Raw genomic sequence first — 20,379 nt, 5'->3', positions numbered from 1 at the left:
AAAGTATACATTGTGTGGTTTGCTGCATGTGGCCCCAGTGGTTTCTAAATTGTACTGCCCTTTTATAACATTCTTTATTTTCATTACATCATTGTAAACATATGAATTACAAAGAAAAAGGGTGGAGAAACAAGGTTAACACTACAGGGGTAACAAAACATCTTCATGGGTTACAGTAGTAATTCTCACTAGTACATGCATGATGAACAAAAACAGCAGTCCAACAGAAACATATGATCAACAATGGGAAATACATTAATAGTAAACAGACCATCCTTATACTATGCACATCTCATATAGTGTTTATCAGAAATTGCATATCTATAATCGGGGGATTCAAGAAGTCTCTCCCTATCATGAAGATCTGCAGTAAGATCTTCCATGGTCATTATTTCATTAATAATTGGAAACCATTGTGCCAGAGAGGGGCACCCAGTGGATCTCCTGAGCATTGGTATACAAAGCTTAGCCGCATTGAACAAATGTCTGACTATGGATTTGAAATGAAATCTGAGTGATAGACAGCTATGCTAGAGGAGGAATAATGCTGGATCATCTGTTATTGTGTAGTCAGTGAACCTTTGTGTAATCTCTTGGACTTCCGCTCAAAAAGGGCCTATGGCAGGGCAAGCCCAAAATATGTGGAGCCCTCCTCCTCACATTGCCAGCAGCACTCAAATACAGAAGGATAACTCTGGTCGAGTTGGGAAGGTATGCGCTACCATCTAGTGAGTATCTTATAGTTTGAGTTTTTGGAAACTGCTTCATATTGATGTGTGGTGGCATAGCCAGATTATTTACTGCAATTAATTGGTGCCTATTGGGATATTTAAATCCACCTCCCGTATGCTAAATAGGATGGAGCGGAATCTTTAGATGGGCAGTTAAGTAGAGCATATATAGTTGATAATGCATGTCTGTCAGACCCAGGGAATGCAGGAAATGAGCAACCTGCCTCGTGTAGGAAATGAGCAACCTGCCTCGCTCTCTATAAATCCCCATGTGTGCTATCTCTTTTATTTGAAGCCATGACTCTCTTTACTTAAAAAATCAAAAGCTTTTGTCCTGCCCATTGCTATCAGATGCTTAAAGTATGGGTCCTCAATACTCAGCCTAAATGCTGAGTTGTGTAGCACAGGATAGAGTGGTGTAGGGGAGGATGCGATGTTACGATATCAAAGCAGCCTCTGGCAAGTTCTCAGAGTAGAGCCCACCAAAGAGTAGGTTTTAGGGGATGAGACTAAAGCATTATCCAGCCATGGGGTCACTTGCCCCCAGGCCAGCTGTTCAGGCAAACCCATTGTTTGGTGGTTGGGTTCCTGGCCCAATCTAGAACCCTGACTAGGTGGGATGCCAAAAAATATTTGTGGGAATTAGGAACTCCCAGTTCACCCATTGATTTAGACCTAAAAATCAGATTCCCATAAGTCTTGATCTTTGAAAACCCCATATGAACTAGAAAATGGAAGTGTGTACTCTATTGAAAAAAGATTTGGGAAACCAGATTGGTAAGGTCTGAAATAGGTATTAGAATCTTGGCAGTATATTCATCCTAATCACCTGTACCCTGCCAAACCACTATAAGGTGAGAGGTTTTCATTTTAGCATGTCCGCCTTAATCCTTGTAAAAAGAGACAAGAAATTCTGCTTAAAAATAAGGGTCATGTCTCTAGATACAGACACTCCCTGATAATAGACCTCAGGGGTCCATTTAAAATAGTAAGATCTCTTCAGCTGTTCCTGCAGACCTGGGGGTATCAAAATGTTTATCACTTCCGACTTACTATAATTAATTTTAACATTGGAGAGAGAGCCATAGATAGTTTATTGGGAAGGGACACAATTGGGTTGGATACAATAAACATGAGGTCATCTGCAAAAGCTGCAGTTTTGTACATCCTACCCCCAAATTGCATTCCAACTATGTCATGATTAGCTTGAATAGCTCCCAGTAGGGGCTCCAGTGTTAAAAATGAGGGGGGATAGTTGGCAACCTTGGGGAGTGCCATTCTGTTTAGTGAAATAGGACAAGATGGTCCCATTGACCTGGACTGCTGCTGATGGACAAAAGTAGATTGACTGTATCCATGCTAACATTTTAGGGCCTAACACTATGTGCCTAAAGTTTGATTCAAAAATGTCCAGCCAACTCTATGAAATGCCTTTTTGGCATCGGTGGATATGAGGAAAGCAGGAGATGAGTGTAATTTTTCTAAAATGTATCCAATTTAGTACTTTGGTGGTGTTGTCTCTAGCCTTCCACATCTGATCAGTGTGTACAAGTTTCTGGATTACCCTCTCCAACTGCATCGCCAAAATTTTGGTATTAAATTTTAGGTCTTGGTTTAAAAATATATGGGTTGGTAGCTGGAACCACTGGCCGGGTTCTTCCCCCTCCTTCGGATCACCGTTATGTGGGCCCTAAGCGAGTCCACCAGAAAGGTAATCCTCTCTGATATAGCATTATAAGTAGTAACCATGTGGGAAGTAGAAACGTTTTATAATACGCTAGTGTGAACCCGTTTGGGCCAGGGGCCTTGTCAGAAGGGGTACTTTCTATTGCCTTCATATTATGGTTTCAGTGCTATTCGCAGTGCCAGATTTTTCACCCTTAAGCTTGTAGGCTTCTGTAGTCGCTAAAATGTTCCTAAAATGAAAAATAAAAAATTAAGCCACCACAACTAAGAGTTGTCAATCTGTACTATATTACATTTTTGTTCTCATATTTATATATCCTTTAAATGAATTGGAAAATGTACGCAGTGTACTTTTGTAGTTGACAGTTAACGAATGAGTACAGAAATTGCCAGAAATGTCAATCCTGAAATTGAACCAAAATAAAATTTGTATCTGCCTTATAATGACTTATATAAAGTTATAATTTATAAGTAATAGTTATGAAAAGAAGTTTATTTTTTTTATAGTAAAAATCAGGAGAGTAGTCTAAATGATAACTAAGATTCCATCAGTGCATTGTTCCAAGAAGCAGGATGCTTTATTCACGATTACTGGGTAAACTTAAAGGAAAAAAAGAAAACCAATTGCAGCCACTCTATCTGAAGACTTTAAAGCTGCCATTAAACATTGCAACACATGCTATATCTGTCATTAACAGGCTACTAATGTAGGTATATGGCTTAGTGCATCCAGCTGGCAGACAATGACAGGCTGTTAAAAGGCTAGGGGTAAAAGTGCCTGGTGTACTTCTGTATACCAGGTACAGCCTCATGTTATACCTGGTGGACAGATGTTGAACTGGCTGATGTTGAAGATATTCCACTATAATTTTTGCCTAGTAAAATATTTTGATTGCTGGTGGAATATTTGTAGTAGTAAAATATTCTACCAGCAGTAGAAATATTTTTCTAGTAAAATATTTCTACTAGTTGATTGTACCAAAATTCTACTTGAAAGTCGTCAAATTCTACATATTAAAATATCTGTATGCAGTCATACATTATTATGTGTCCCTGCAGTTGTAAGTCCAGGTTTTACCATATTTCATAATCTAAACCAGAACTTTTCCCCTGTTTAATTTAGTGTGATTTGAATTAGGCTAATGAATCAACCTGAACTGTGTTAAATTCTAATATGCGGTCATCAAACAGTACAGAGGCATAATCCAACCAACACTGTACACCAAGCTTTTATGTTTCACACATCTCTGCTAAAGGAAATAGTTAGCTAAACTGACCTTTCATTAAAATCATATGACAAAGTACCTAGGCAGACATGCAGTCGGCACTGAAGTTTTGGGCAAAATTTTTCTCCTGAAAGGTAATACTTAATATCAGGGAGACTGTATATTAGGGTGCGTTCTGTAATACTTTCAATCTTTTCCCATACTGTTTTACAGGTTTCTCAGACAACAGATGGTCTGGATGCCGATCTATGGAAAGATGGTTTATTCAAATCCAAGGTGACAAGATATCTGTGTTTTACCAGAGCTTTCTCCAGAGAAAATGTGAGTCCCCATCTTCTCTATTTGTAGATTTTCAATATATTATAAATTTACTTAACAATATATATATATATATATATACTTAACTGTCTGCCTTTTCTTGTAGAGCCATTTAGGGAACGTCCTAGTGGATATGAAACTGATTGATATCAAAGACACATTGCCTGTTGGCTTCATTCCAATTCAGGAGACTGTGGACACACGTGAGTTTGTTGCACTACTGCTTGCATTCTAACTGAAGCCATTGTATTCTTATATAGTTGTTAGCACATTTAAATACGTATACACAAATAGGTACCCTGTTTGATATAAGTTTGAGGACCTCTTTTTTAGGAGATAAACAAAAGGCTCTAGCAGCAACTCTGTACAAAACTAGGAGGAAAGGGCCACTTCTGTCATATAGTTTTTTTTAACTCTTGTAATATCTCGGGCATTAAAGGGGTAAATTTACAAATGTATGTTTTACATACTTTTTGATGATATTGCCTCAAGCTTGTCTCCAGCTCTGTACTGAGAAAAATATGGAAGTTGCCATTGCTGAGCTACTTTTGAAAGTTAGTTTATTGACTATCATGTAGCGTTTAGATAACTAATCCAGGACAAGCACACATCAAGTGAAGTCCAATTGGTTGATCTGCATATTTGTTGGTCAGTGATTCAAAGTATTGAAGTTTTGGACAAAATAAAAACAATGGTAACAAGCATTCTCAAAAAAAGACACCAGCAGTGCCAGCTTTCTTTATTCCTTTAGGATATAGGTTCCCTTCAAATCCAAACTTTGATTGTTTTATATTATTATTATTATTATTATTATTATTATTAATAAACAGGATTTATATAGCGCCAACATATTACGCAGCGCTGTACATTAAATATTATATCTAATAATTATCAACAGGCATGCAATTTATCCTGTAAACACTTTTTTTTTTTTTATAAAAGTTTAGGGGAGTTTTTCAAGGTTGAAATGTTCAATTAAACTTTATGATTCAGATTACAAATTACCTTGACTAAGAACTAATACTTTCTGTTTAAGTCTTTGGTAAATGGAGCCACATGCAAGGCCAGGAAGTGCTACCAAAAATTATCTCCACTTAAGGAACCTACTGCTTCCCCAAGACCACTGTTAACATTTATCTAACTCACAGCTTTAAGCTGCGTACACACTTCCAATTTTTATCGTTGGAAATGAACGACGAACGAACGACGAACGATCGATTGGTCAAAAATCGTTCGTAAAAAAAGTAACCAACGACGCCGACGAACGAGAATAGTCGCTGGAAATGAACGACCGGACCGGCAGAACGGATTGGACGACGATCGTTTACCATCTATCGTGTGTACGGTCGTTCATTGATCGTCCATGGTCTGAGCATGCGTGATGAACGTTCGTTCACTTCCTGTCGTGCACGTCACTTCCTGTATCGCTCAAACGATCGCATCTATTGTGTGTACAATATCTGCGAACGATCGTGTCGTTATCTGCATGTACAGGATCGGTGCTATACGATCGTTCGTAGATATCGTGCAGGATCGTTCGTCGTTCGTTTACCAACGATAATTATTGGAAGTGTGTACGTAGCTTTACACTTGAGTTACGTAAGAGCTCTGTCTGGGATATGACACAGGGCAACGTGTGTCTGCAAATGTCTTATGTGAAACAGTATTTTACTAGCCATAAACTGTAATGCTTCCAAGTTTCCATTTTAAATAGCTGTGGCAGAGATGACACTGCTTGTAGTACAGTTGCATCACTAAATACATATTTCTCTGCAGAGGAAATCGTCTTTAGAAAGAAGCGTCTGTGCATAAAGTTCATTCCACGAGATTCAACGGAAGCTGCTATATGTGATATTCGTATTTTAAGCCGCTCGAAACAGGCTCCACCACAGTATACGTTTATTGGGTAAGCACAGCTTCATTCTAGTGGTTAAATAGCCTTATTTGTGATCAGATTTTATGAAAACTTTATAGTGCAGGGGCCTGTCTTAAAATTCCATTCAAGGTAGTCTCATTCAATCACATATTTCTATATTACCGGGAAAATGCACTGGAAGTTGTACAGTCAGTCTGTAAGCATAGCCAGCATTCTCTATTTACATGTGTTTTTAGTGGGTATACCCAAGCATTGGTAAAAATGTTTTCTTGAAACAGTAGCTGACCATTAAAATGTATGTAATCCCCAACAAACTTCTCTTTTTCTTTCTTTTTTAACCTGTTAAATATACAATTGAAGGGGTTTTTAATATTTTATTTGATAGGTTTAAATGATGCTTGCTGATTCTGCTAGTAATTTTGCACTCTAATGTAAATCTTATGTAAAATGTACTGTGCTCTCTACCTCTTCTGATTGTTCCCAGCTTTCATTGAGGATTACAGAATCCCTTTCTCCTCTGTTCTTGTAGAGAAAAGGCAGAGGTGTTCTGTTCCCTAGGTTCCTTTCCTAGGGTGACAACATTGACCCTCCTTGGACAAAAGTGTGACCAAGTGTTGTCACCCTAGGTAGGACTAGTACGACTACATGGCCCATCATTCTTTATATTGTGTATGAAGGATGTATTTACATTTGTAGCCGAACAAGGAATAATTATGAAGGAAGACATGTGAACAGAGCATAAATCCTAGCCACTTGTGTTTTTGCATTTAGCAACACGTTAAGACCATCAACACTGGGTTATATTGCCACCTGCAGGAGTAGGATGTAGTAGGACATACAGACATTAGACAGCCCAGCAAAGAACGTTGCTGATTATTACCCCTTAACCGAGAGAACACTTTTGAGCATCTAGAAGTAAGAACCTAGGGTTCCCTTTTTGAATTTCCAATTTTTGTGTATATGATTGATCGTATAGAATACTCAGCAACTCCAATTTTCCAGAGCTAAACAATCTGGGTTTGACAGATTTATAGACTAATTGCACAGCAATACCAGGTCCTTGTCAGGTTCACTTAACTCATTGCATTCAATGAATACGTTCCCTTACCTCATCGCATTCAATAAATATTATCTAAAATTTTATAATAATAATAATTCAAACAACATCGTGGCAGATTCATTTTACTAAATTGACCTGAATAATAATATTATTTAGTATTTATATAGTGCCATCATATTACGCAGCGCTGTACAAAGTCTATAGTCATTTAACTAGCTGTCCCTAAAAGGGGCTCACCATCTAATGTCCCTACCTCAGTCATATGTCTTTAATACAGTATAAGGCCAATTATTTTGGGGGGGGGGGGACAATTTACCCAACCACTTGTTTTTTGAAATGTGGGAGGAAGCCAGAGTACCTGGAGGAAACCCACGCAAACACAGGGAGGACATGCAAAGTCCATGCAGATAGTGTCCTTTCCGAGATTCGAACCTGGGACCTATCGCTGCTCAGACCAGAGCACTTACCTCTGAGCCACCATGCTGACTTGATCAAAAGGATTATAAAAAATCTTCAAAAGCATAGGGGCGTGGGGGGAGTCCTTATGAAATAGAATCCTAATAGGGTTAAAAGATTTTCAGAGAGCATGGACACGGCCTAGTGATCAATGTGAGAGTAAACAATACTTCATGAATTTAATTTAATTCAAACAAAGAAAAAGTTTGTTACTGCCTTAGTTCAAATGACGTATGTCAATATTTTGTTAGTACTTACATGAAATATAAAGTAAGCTACTTTACATTGTAAGCATTCAAGAAGGACATTTTAAATTGTTAATACCACTGCTATCCATCCCTTCCCTCATGCACATTGTCTTGGCATCACCTTCCTCTTCGTTTCTGCTCTCTTCTTTGGCCCTAGACTCGCTTTTCTCCTCTCTACGACTCTCTACAATCTATTATGAATGGTGCAGCCAGATTTATCTAACCTTCCTACCGCTCCTCTTCTGATGCCTCTCCCTGTAGTTCTCTTCATTGGCTTCCATTTCACCTTAGAATCAAATTAAAGCTTCTGTGCTTTGCCTTCAAATCCCTACACAGTTCTTGTTCCACGTACCTTTCTGCCCTGATAGAAAAATACACCCCTAGTCACTCTCTTCGCTCTTCCAGTGACCTACTAATGACTTCTTTCTCATAACCTCATCACACACATGGATCCAAGACTTTTCTGAAGCTGCCCGGACTCTCTGGATTGGTCTTCCATGTGCAATTCGGCTTGCTCCTACTTTCTGCTTATTTAAAAGAGCACTCAAAACCCATCTTTTCAAACTTGCCTACCCGTCTTCTTTTGTCTTTTAAAACCCCCACTAGTTACACATCATGCCATATTGTGAGCTGCTCTCCCACCTCTTAGATTGTGAATTTTGTTTTTATTTGATACTCGCAAAAGCATATTTACAATATATGCATAATGGTAAAAAAAGGAATATAAACATCAGGCTTAAAAGGCAAAAAAAAAAAAAACACTAAGCAAAGAAAATTATATATTTTTCCATAAACAAAAATAAATCCTAAATCCAAGAAGCAAAAACCCCTCACCATGTATGTAGCCCTTTTTTAAAAAAAATCAATCTACATAACAAAGTCTACTGACTGGATAAAGGACAGACAGAGAAAGCCGCTGATCCTGAAAAGGGAAGAACACAGAAGGAAGACCTAATGTTCCATCATGCTCAAGACCCCAAACTTTCTGTGCTGCGTGCAGAATATCTTTCACCACCACCTCGGTAGGAACGATTTTTCTCTCAATGTATACCTAACACTGCATTCCAAGTGTAATATTGTAGCACTGCACTGACTATAAAAAGTGTATCAAAATCCTGGTCTTGAATTATGCATCTACCCACTCTTGCATAACTCCTGTGAATACCTACAGCCCTCCCCACCCTTTTGTAACCTTCTACATTGAAAGGGCTTTGCAGCAGAAAGTGCTCAATGGTCTCTTCTGATTCTCTATATTCCGGTCTCAAGCACACACAATCTGTTGAGGGCTAAACATCATGGGAATCCCTTTCATATTAATTATACTCAACCCCTCCCTCAAAACTGGACGTTGGCAATCAAAGAATGAAGACAAACACCACAGCATATTCTTAGTGATCTGCCTTTGCTTCAGTTTTTTCAAACTTGGGATAACAAAAGCCGGAGGAAGCCCATTTTGCTGGATCCTTGGCTTTTCCACATTTTCCCTAGTTTCCCAATCACGCAAAAAAAGGCTTGAACAAAGAAGGTTTGTAAAATTCCCACTCATTTAGGAGGGTTCTCTGCAAGCATGTTACTAATATTAAACATAATATACAGCAGAGAAAAGAATAAAACTGGGATGAATATACCTAGGCCACCCTCCCTTCTGGATAGGTAGGTCACGTTCATCTTCATCAGGTTCATCCTCTTTCCTAGAGCATCTGGAAGAAGCAGTTGTATATCCTAGTGTACAGGGAAGCTGGCAAATGACAAACAAAGCTGACATACAAGAATATCGGTAAGTTTTGATCAGATCAACGCTTTCTCCATATGATATTCTCCAACTCTTCATTTCACCATCTTGTCATTTGCAATCTCCAGCTTACTTTCTCAATTTAGCAAGTTACATTCAATCAGGAGGTTTTCTCCTTATTAGTTCTGCATATTATGTTGTGATCACATCCAGGGAACCTGTATTGTCAATCAGAACCTCTGCAGACTTAACTGCTGAACTCTGTTTGCAATTATGGTAAGGGTCTGGCGAGTGGTATTTCCCACAATCCCTTTTCAGAACCAAAGAGGCCTACCTGTCATTTTGGCCATTTTTTTTGCACTAGGTTTCTTCTCTTAAAAGATGGTAGAGGTTTTTTAATGATATGCAACATTTGTAGCTCTCCTTCCTCCCACAATTGTAGCATATGAATTTGCACTCTGCAAAACCATCCTTTCCTCCTGGTGAAGGACAGGCTTTCTCCTGGCTCCATTTTCAGAGTCTCCCTTCATTTCCTCCAGGTCACTGGCTGCACTTGTCTGCCTTTGTGCCTTTCATTAATAAACTTCTTCCTAAAGGGACCACTTATTTGTCTTTTTGTGCATTTTAACTTTAAATTTTCCAGTTGTAGCAATTCATCAATAAACTTTTCTTTTGTTGCCGTGAGCTTGGTTGCAGGCTTCATATAAATTCTGCACAGCTGCAAGTCTTCTTTCCTCAGACTTTATACAGAACAGTCAGTCCACTACCTGGCTGGTTATTTCCTCCACAGTCTCCCCTATGGATTGGGAGAAATACTCAATGAGGAACAAGACTCCTCCAGATTCTCCTACAGGGGACAAAGGTCCCAGGACTGGGCATGTTTCCTGGCCTGCAGAGGCTCACAGGCCAGGGTGTTGTAGAGTTGTAGGAGCATAGACACACCTGCTACCAGCACACAAAGAGTTAGCCACCAAAGAGATTGTAAATGTTACTGAACAGTGTACTCTCCTTCTCTTGTGTCACTGTCTGTATCTGTCTGTCATTTGCAACCTCTATTCAATGTACAGCTCGGCATAATATGTTGGCACTATATAAATACTATTTATTCATAATAAATGCTAGTCAGTGGGTCAAACATCTAAAATAGCGCTTAAAGATTTCAAGGCCCTTCAAGCACCATTGGATGAAATAAAAACCTAACTGCTAGGGAGAACAGACGATACCGTCTGCTAAGAAGTTTTCAGGACTTATTCAACATGTCAAGAGTGTGGCCCGTTATGAACCTCAAGGCATTGAGGTGAAATTTTCTGGCATTGGTAGACATCAAAGATGCCTGCACATGGCCAACTACTAGGGACAGCAATGCTTCTTGCACTTCGGTAATGCTTCTTCATAACTGCAATTTGCAGCCTTGACCTTTAGCCTAGGCACAGCCCTGCAGATGTTCACAATGTTTTGATACAAGTACTAGCTGCCCTGAAATGAGGAGAGATGCCAACTGGGGAGATGAAATTAAATCTGGCATCCACTGTTCAGACTGGAGACATATCAGACCTGCCCATAGTTCTCAATTGCAAAATGACCAGATGGCTCATGGGATCACTATAGGATCACAGCCTGATTTGTGTGCATTCACCAGTAAAGCTCCTGAAACAACCGCTATGTCATATAGAAGCCAAGTAAGTTCAAGTGATCTTGATAACTTCGGATTGCCTCCACAGGGCTTAGTAGTTGGATCTAGTTTGTTTGGTAAGAGATGTCCAGCGACACATGCTACTCCAACAAAAGAGAATTTTTGTTGAAGTACGGGGTTGATGGATGCTGTCATCCATAATAAATCTAGGGACTGAAAGGTCTGTCATTGAAAGTGGAAGACGTGTTTTGCGTGGTGTGAATCCTTAGGTATATGCCTTTGTTCCTTTTTTTTTCGTCATCTAAAGAGAGAGGATCCAGAGCTGGCCTTGAACACTGTCAACATTGGCGGTCCTGTTTGAACAATCTTCTTGTACAGGTCTTCATTCACATTGCATTTCATGTTAGACCACTGCTACCTCTGTAGGACTTGAACCTGGTATAGCTAGTTTTACTAAAGCAAGGGGGCAATGGAGTCGCTGCTATGAACAATCTCAAAAGGTAGCTTTTATGGTTCCCTTTATATTGGCATAGGCTCTCTAAGCTCTTGCAAGGTGGCTGATACTCATATAAAGTGAGGTTGTCCTGCATCTGAGAGCTCCCTTTAAAATAAAAGTCACCCCGTTCCATGGGAGGACACCTGTTTCTATTCTTTAGATGTGGATAGTCCTATTCCTGCAGGTGGAAATTTAATCCAGTGGTGATGGTGTTAAGCAGATGCTGTAAACTCCAGAGAAATTGATTTTGAAGAGTTTTTTTTGTTCTTAGGTTTAAATACATTTTAAATTATAAGATTACAAGATATAACATTTAAAAAATCATAAAAACCTAAATATGGTTTAAAATGAAATATTTATCTTACAATGTACTACATACCAATGATCCTTTAGAAGTATACTGTCTGCTGTTTGAACATTCATTGATGCCTAACATGGCAGCTAACTTACCATAAAAACAGGTTACAGCTTTTAAAAGTTTTTATAGAGAATGTCATTTTTTTGTTAAATCTGATGTGACATCCATATGTCTTTAAGAAGAAGTGGGACTATGCTATAAAAACATAGTACATGTATACATATTACTTTTTTACCATGGGAATGAAGGACTTAGATAAAAACTGTGGCTCTTGAGCAATTGGTCTTTGTTATGGAGTCCTACATATATTTTACCTAAATATATATTTTATAGCAAGTTAAAAAGTTCTGGGTTTACCCATAATCCTATGTATAATTTGTGCCATTATATAAATGTTGTTGAGATGAAAATAATTTAGACGCACAAGGAATATTTACACAAGTTTTTTTTCAACCTTCCTGTTGGCTACTCTGAGCTTCATGTTACATGCAGGTAATATGGTTCAAGTAAAATAAAGCTTCAGTTGGGAGAGATGAGGCTGTGTAAAAAAGTAGAAGTTTAGAAATAGAAATTCTTGTATAAGTGCAACCTTTCTGATGGATACAGACTTATCTAAGAGAAAAATCTGTTAAACTGCTTGCTTTTTTTAACATATCCGTAGTCTTTTTAAAGTATAGTTATATATGTTATATTATGTGTTTTTGCTTCAAGGGAACTGAATAGTATGGGCATCTGGTATAGAATGGGTAGAGTCCCACGTGCCCCAGAATCTCCACAGCCTTCTTCCCCTTCTTCTCCAACTGCAGTGGTCACATCAGCATCTGCACCAAACCTCCCAAGGTAAGTAGTTTAACAGTGATGTTTTTACTTGTTTTAGACATCTGAGTCTACAACCTTGCTGACTTTTATCAATACTCTTTTGGGTAGAATTTATAGATTGGATTTATTTCAACAAAGAATCCGGTCATGAAAGAAATAAAATATCAAGTAGGGATATTTATTCTTTCTTGTATCATCTGTGACAGCTGGGTTGGGGGGGGGCGGTTCTGAGAAAATCTCTCTGCCAGATAAGAATGTTATTCAGTATGGCAGCAGGTTCTCAGTGTAGGTATAACAAATAAAACATTAACCCATTACCAGAACATTGTTAATTGGAAGTACTACCGTGTTTCCCCGAAAGTAAGACCTACCCCGAAAATAAGACCTAGCACTTTTCCCCCAACCTGCCCTAATATAAGACCTACCCCGAAAATAAGACCTAGTAGAAAAATAAAAAAAAAATAAAAAAAATAAAAGCAAACATAAATTAAAACAGTACTCACCGAGCGGGAGACAGCGGGCGTACACACAGCGGGCTAACACACAGCCGCACAAGCCGATGCTTTCCTTGTAGTTCCGGCTCCTGTCACAGGCGGAGTGATATTACATGCACTTCGCCTGTCAGAAGCTGAAGTGCATGTAACCAGGCTTGTTCTAGTGAGCCCTTAAAAATGTGTTAAAAAAAAAAAATTAAAATAATATACTCACCTGATACGCGATCCTGCGTGTGTTTCTGGCTGCAGCAGCGTCTCTCTTCTCTCCTCTGCCAGCATCGTGTCTTTTCCTGTTTGTAAAGCAGAGCGAAAGAAACCGGCACAGCGCCACCTGCTGTTCCATGTCCTAACTGCCGAACAGTGGAAAAAAAGCACAGAGTGATCAGAAGGGGAATTTGTAAGGGGAATTTGGGAATATGGTGTTTTTTTTCATTAAAAAAAGTATATAAGACCTACCCTGAAAATAAGACCTAGTGTGTTTTTGGAAACCCAAAAAAATATAAGACAGTGTCTTATTTTCGGGGAAACACGGTATCTCTGACCTCTGGGTATATTCCTTGTATTTAGGAGATGGAATGCTTTATCAATAAGACACAGCCCCCAGCTAAAGGCTGAAACTTCAAACGTTCATGATATGCACAGTTTAGCTTATTGTCTTTAGGATATAGGACGTCTGTAGACATCATTTCAAAGATGTTGGCTGTAAAAGAAAGATTGCAGTTTCATAGTGGACTCCCTAATTCTTGTTTTTTTTTTTTTTTTTTTTTTTTTTTTTTTTTTTTAACCTAGCAACCAACAGTTGCTCAGTTTCATACCAGACCTTCGGATTGGTTGGTTGGTTGCAGCTGGCATACTGCTGTTTATACGTAATTTAGGAGCTCCCTCCTGATCTGGATATTCATAATAGCGCTTATCACTGGGCTGCATGTCAGATCAGGCCCTCAGGCTATATTCTCTGCAGCAGTTATCCTAGTCCTATAGTGGACATCCCAATCTTCATATTCCCTTCAGCATCCATGGCCCTGCAAAGTGCAAAACTCGATGTCCAGGTTTGGACATTCAATGCTGCTTCACCTTTTTTGGTGTTGAGTAGGCTGTATAAACCATATTCAGCTGTGTTTCTCTGGGGCAGAGACATGAAATTGTCTACGTTGGGGAAGTTATTATCCCTGTACTGCTGAACCCACCATCCCACTGCATTTTTTTAACAACAGATTTTTTTCTTTCTGCCACACTTGGTGATTTTGTTTACAGTGCTGTTTTTTTGTATGGCACTTTCTGGACTAATGTTGGAAAATGAGCAGGTTTTAAACCCTAAAGGGCCTTTCAGTAGAAATTAGGATCTAGGAAGCAATCTCTGTATTCTGTGTTGCTCCCAATTCCAGCTATGTGGAACACAGCAGACTGCAGGACCACACTTGCTTGTATTACTCGTATTCCCACATCTTATGCACTTCAAGTTTGATTGCAAGTGTTACCACCTGTTTTCTGTTTTTCCTCTCTGCATTCCTTAAATGTGTAGAAAGCTATTTTATTTGGTTCGCCTGACTCTCATGTTGCAGGAGTTTTTCTAAACTGGCTAAGGCGCTACAATAGGCAAAAGATGCTGTTCCAGTCAAAAGAAATCCCAATTTACTTTGCCTTAATTGTCCGAGTCAGATTCCAGACAAAGTTTTACTGGGTCTAGGCTACTGTCCTTGGTTTTTGTGTAGATTCTCTCTCTTTAGGTGAAGCATAATTGTCAGAAAATACATCTTTCAGACATAGAAAAGTTAGAAAGAGCCAGCCTAATCTAGGCTGAATTTCAGATTTTTAAGAGAGAGAGAAACCCCAATGCTACTGGTAGCAGCGAGAAATCTTGGGTTTCAGATACTGGCATTCTGCGAACATATTTGTTCATCTTCTACACAGTGGAACCAATCTGACCAAGATCTCTATGAAACTGGTGAAATTGAACAGGGCCACTTGCTTTCAGACCAGTTTCTGTGAGCACATTGGTCTCCCAGTCTCCAGGAGAATTGACTAAACTTCTGCAACAGGACCTTATATCTTTGTGTATTCTTCACTCCCTAATCAAGATAGGACATGCCAATTGAAAACATGAAAGAGCACTTGGCTTTCATGAAAGATAAACCAGGATTCTTCTTCAAGAAGGATGCACGTTTTATCTCTCTAATCACTCTTTTTGTGTTTAGAGAGAAAATCATTACAGCTCTTTTTTTTTTTCTTTTTTTTTTTTTCCAAAGACTAAGCCTATATGTGCTACTATGTTCTCCAAGTCCAACGACATGTCTAATACAGAATAAAGGTTAATGTCTACCTCTGGACAGGAGGATGGTAAAAAAAAGTGTTGATGAATATGATATGCTGGCTCCCCCAACATTTCATGTACTTAGGTTAATGATATTGCGTTAGCTAGACTAGAGTATCTTTATCTGCCCCTCTGGACACTTTTTGCTTTATATCTGATTTTCCCCTCCATCGTCTTTACAGCAGTACAGGGTCTCATTTCACAAGAAGTAGTAGCTCCGCTACATCCTCCAGAGCCCTTCTTGGTTATTTTATGTAAACATGTTTTGTATAGCACCAAAAAGCTACAGGAAGACAGCACCGCGTTTTTCTTTGATTATTTCCTAGCTCGTATCAAAGCATTTTTTAGCCTTATTAACGCCCCATTCCCAGTTCTTTTCATTTTTACCACTAAAGCTTTTCCTAGGTCTCCTAAAAAAGACAATTCCACACAGATCCCCACTGTTCTAAACTTGCCAGGCCAAGTTTGATACTTGAATACAATTCTTTTAATTGTAGTTGCTTCATATCCTCTCCTTGTTCGTCCTCATCTTTAGTCTTTTCCATTTCTGACCCCTCCAACTGTATTCCCCCAAAACAGTATGAAGCATGCATGTTTTTGGCTCCCAAGTGCATACTTTACATTTATTTATCTTAAATGTCATTGCCACTTTCCAAACCTATTCACCCTAACTTGCATATCAACCGTCTGTGGGTTATTGTGTCAAATGCTTTAGCAAAGTCCAAGTACACTATATCAACTGCTATTCCACTGTCTACCTGTTTACTTCCTCATAAAAAAAGTACATTTGTTTGACAACTTTGGTCTTTCTTGAAGCCATGTTGACTATCACTTGGAGGAGGTTCTGCTTGAAAATAATATATGTGGTTCTTTATCAAACTCTCTAGGACCTTTCCAACTGTGGGCGTTAAACTCCCCGGTCTGTAGTTACCTGGTAATGACTTTGCTCCCCTTTTGAAGATAGGAACCACATTGGCCTTATGCCAATCCATTGGTACCGAGACAGTGATTAACCACCTAAGCGTTACACTGAGGTCAAGATTTCTGTACCAAAAGTGATCCACTGTTTTTCATGAAATTTTTTTTTAAATTGTAGACATACAGGAGTTTGTATTGAATCCAATACAAAATGTTTGAATGAGTTTCAGTTTGAATTTCCCGCACACGCGCCGACGTCATCACGCACGGAGGGAGAAGCCGTCCGGTTTTTTTTTTCTCCGTCGGACGGCTTCTCGTTTCAGAGAGCATCCGGGGCTGGAATGAGGAGGACGTTAGACGATCAGCGGGACCAGGTAAGAATCTTGTGATCCGCTGGCCCGGATCTTACCTGGTCCCGCTGGCACCCTACGAAGGCACCCGACGCTGGAGAGGGAGATCGGCGGACAATGATCGATGGAGGACGACGCTGGATGAGCACAGGGGGACCAGGTAAGTGGGGATGTGAAAAATCTCGGGGTTAATCATCCTTGCAATTTTTTTTTGCCCGAGCGAAGGTCGGGCTTAACGGCAAGGAGGTTAAAGAGTCTCTAGAAATAATGGCTTTGAAATAACTGAGCTTAGCTCTTTGAGGACATGTGGATGTAATCCTTTAAGTCCTGGCGCTTTGTCAACCTTAATTGTGCCCAATTGTTTCTCAATCATATCACTTTTGAGCCATTGTGAACCGTTTAAGGCAGTGACATTGCTATTTTGATGTTGGACTTGAGCTCTGCCATTTTCCTTTGTTTACACAGAGCTAAAAAAAAAGTGTTTCTGCCTTTAATTTATCCTCAGTTACCAATCCAGAGACATCATTTAAGGTGGCCTACATGCTCAGATCTGATCCTTTTGCTAATAATATATTTTAAAAAAATTGGGGGGTTTGACTAACTTTCCTTTGCAATCTGTCTTTTATTTTGAAGTTTCGCACATTTATCTACTTTTTACATCTTTTGTTATATTCTTTATAGTTTTTAGATGATGAATGTGATCCTTCATTTTTATAGTTTTAGAATGTGTTTTTCTTGTTCCTTATGGCTTTAACATGAGCTGTGAGTCACATAGGTTATAATTTTAACCTCTTAAACTTATTACCCATTGGAATATATATTTTTAGTGTGCTTGTGTAGAAAAGACTTGAAACATTCCCATTTCTGTTCTGTGTTCTTTGAGGACAATATTGTCTCCCAGGCCAAGTCATTTGTTCCCTGTTTCTCTGTAAAAAAAAAACACCTTTTTTGTTGGGAATAAGAATGAAAGATATCTGTGTTTTAAACTGAATTTACACAGCAACTTTTGTAAATAGATGAGTTGGCGTTCTGATCCTTTGCTATCAAACATTCTGAAAACATCCATTTACCCAGAATGAGTATGCAGTTCATGTGTTCAACCAACTGTAGCAAAAATTATGCTGCCGTTACCTGCATACTTGTTTCAGATGTTTTAATAATGAGGCCAAAAAGATCACCTTTTCAGTATTCAGCAATGGTAGATACCATAATCTCTGTGATAGCTACACTCCCAAAATTCCTTGTTGCTGCACAGGTTTAAACCCTCTTTTGCAGAAAGCGTAATCCCATCAAATGTTTGTGGTAATCCTTCTTTAGGTGCCCAAAGTATTGCGTTAAAATAATTGTCCCTTGTTGAATAGGGGTATCTTTATCACTATTGGGTTCATCTTACACTTGTGGTCATTGTTTTTTTTTTTTTTTTTTTTTTTTCCAAGTGTGTATGATAATTTTATTAATAATAATAATATCATCTGTAGTTTAGGATCTGTTTTTCAGTACAGGAAATCGATGCTGACGGAAGGAATGATACTAAATGCTGCATTACACTTCTTTGCTGTGTAGCAATACACCCTGCTAACACTACTCCATCCTGAAAATGTATTAAAAGATGCATTTGTCATCATAGATCACTTATAGATGGCTCATTCTTTGGAAATAAGACACAGTATGCTCTGCAGGATTATATTGGCATCTTTCCTCTTTTCAAACAACATGATTCGTTTTTAACGTGTTGTCTCTCTGCAGTTTATGGCTTTGCTGAGAAATTGAATCAGTTTTGTTTTACTCAGCAAATAAAACAAGCGTCAGAATAAAATGTATTGTAATCTGGTTGAGTTAAAATGTATTGTGTTCTCTAGAATAATTGAAAGTTCTATTAATGGCATACAGTAAAAATTGTCTGCCTGCTGATGTATGACCTAGCCCTGCAATGTCTGTAGAAGGTGGCCAACTTCACTGACACAATGTTTATATCTCTGTGAAAGTTTTTCATGATTTGTAAGCCGCGTGTGAGACCAACCTCCTGTACAACTTATCATGTTTGAACAGTTATTTTGTATATAACAAAGGAATATTTACTAGTTTACAGTACCAAGGGTTTGTGAGTAAATGAAATCAACATTAAAATGGTCTGTTTGTTATGTACTGGTTTTTTTTTTTTTTTTTTTTTTCCTTCAAAATTTAGTCAGGCGGACTGTACATACTTGAGATCAGCATTTTTTTCACATTACAGGAAAAAGCCTGAGATCATGCATGTCCAGAAGGTGCAGCCAGAAACTTCTTGGGATTCGTGTGGGATTCGTTCTCTTTACCGCCTCTGTGGCAGAAAAGGGTTAAAAAAGAATAATAAAGTAAATTAGTTTTTTCTTTACATAAGTGTTGTCTACCCTTTTATGTAAAGGTAGATGCACTTAAGTGTTTCTCACTAGGTAATTCCAAGAAGAGCTCATGTCTAGGTATTTGTTGATATTGACAGATTTTTTTGAGCCATTTTTCTAAGGCCTTATCAATGTTCAAGTCTAGATTATGATGACATCCATCAAGCCTTTTTGCATGTGCTGCCACAATAACAAAATATTCAGCCCATGTGTGCCATCAGTGCTACAAAATAGTTAAGATTTCCAGGGTGTCAAAGAAAAAAATAAGCCCAGTGCAATAAGTTCACTTGTGATCAAGACATATGTGTCAGTGTTCATAAATGCTATTAACACAAGGACAGGACTCGAGAGGAACGTTTCAGTCACCTGAGACTTATACTCCCTTTCATTCCCCGGCCAAAGCTGGACTCGTGGCCACCTTTCTCTTACAGTCTCCCAGGTTTGTGCTTTTCTCTGTCTTCAATGAAAAATTGACTGATTACATTCTTGTATATGTGATTTGCATTACCAAGATTTACCCAGTGGATGGTTTATTGGTCATCTGCACCAAAGTGAACTACATAAAACATGAGTGAGTCACATGCAAGTCAGACAGCATTTGGAAAGGTGACTTGCGTCCTGTTCTAGATAGGTCATGTTTCAGCTCTAGCCACAGTTCACATTCCAAGAGAGTACAATTGGAAGTTGGACCTGACATCAACAACTCTATGCTAACATGTGTCCCATGAGGTTAATTAAAGTTATCAAAGTTCACATACCGATCTTATGATTTCTCACCACAGTTGGAGATTTTACAGATTCATAGTCCCCTCCAGGGACCCTCAAGTGCATGCACTACATACTTTATTAAGTATGTTTTTTTTTTTTTCTCACTGTAATGAAAGAATCTGCACCATTATGGTGACCCGCAACCCGCCTTGAAGGTACTGCCAGATCATCAGACTGACCAATTCTAAATCCGTGCTAATCAGTCCCTAAGTTTGATGACCGAGCCTTCGAGATTGTGGATCTCTGGAAGACAGTTTGGAGGACATGCTGGCGGGCTCACTGTGTTTAATTTTTCACCTAGAAAGCCTTCTTTTAATGCCCAATATTGCTCATTGTGAAATAAGCTGAAACATTGTCAATGTTCAGTGAGTAAGAACCTTACGCAGGCTTTCTCATGAAGTGCCCTGGCTCTATTGGGCTGTTAATTGGCTGTTGGACTGTCTTATGCTAAACCTGTCAACGGCGGATATGACTTCAGAGTTTAGCAAATAAAGCTGGCAAATATTGACAGTCTCAAAGTA

At 38.8% G+C, this 20,379-nt stretch overlaps 1 protein-coding gene across 2 annotated transcripts in view; it reads left to right on the top strand.

Annotated features, from left to right (window-relative positions):
- The window catches only part of MVB12B (multivesicular body subunit 12B), a 97,794-nt gene that overhangs the window by 23,264 nt on the left and 54,151 nt on the right, over positions 1-20,379 (top strand). For both annotated transcript variants that reach the window (XM_072429651.1, XM_072429650.1), the window contains exons 3-6: positions 3,857-3,964; positions 4,068-4,164; positions 5,738-5,867; positions 12,532-12,660. In XM_072429651.1, the coding sequence (XP_072285752.1) occupies positions 3,857-3,964; positions 4,068-4,164; positions 5,738-5,867; positions 12,532-12,660 (464 nt within the window). The remainder of the gene's footprint in view (positions 1-3,856; positions 3,965-4,067; positions 4,165-5,737; positions 5,868-12,531; positions 12,661-20,379) is intronic.

This window comes from Pyxicephalus adspersus, chromosome Z (assembly GCF_032062135.1).
Source record: "Pyxicephalus adspersus chromosome Z, UCB_Pads_2.0, whole genome shotgun sequence".
Lineage (NCBI taxonomy): Eukaryota > Metazoa > Chordata > Amphibia > Anura > Pyxicephalidae > Pyxicephalus > Pyxicephalus adspersus.
This window is presented reverse-complemented; position numbering and strand designations above follow the sequence as displayed.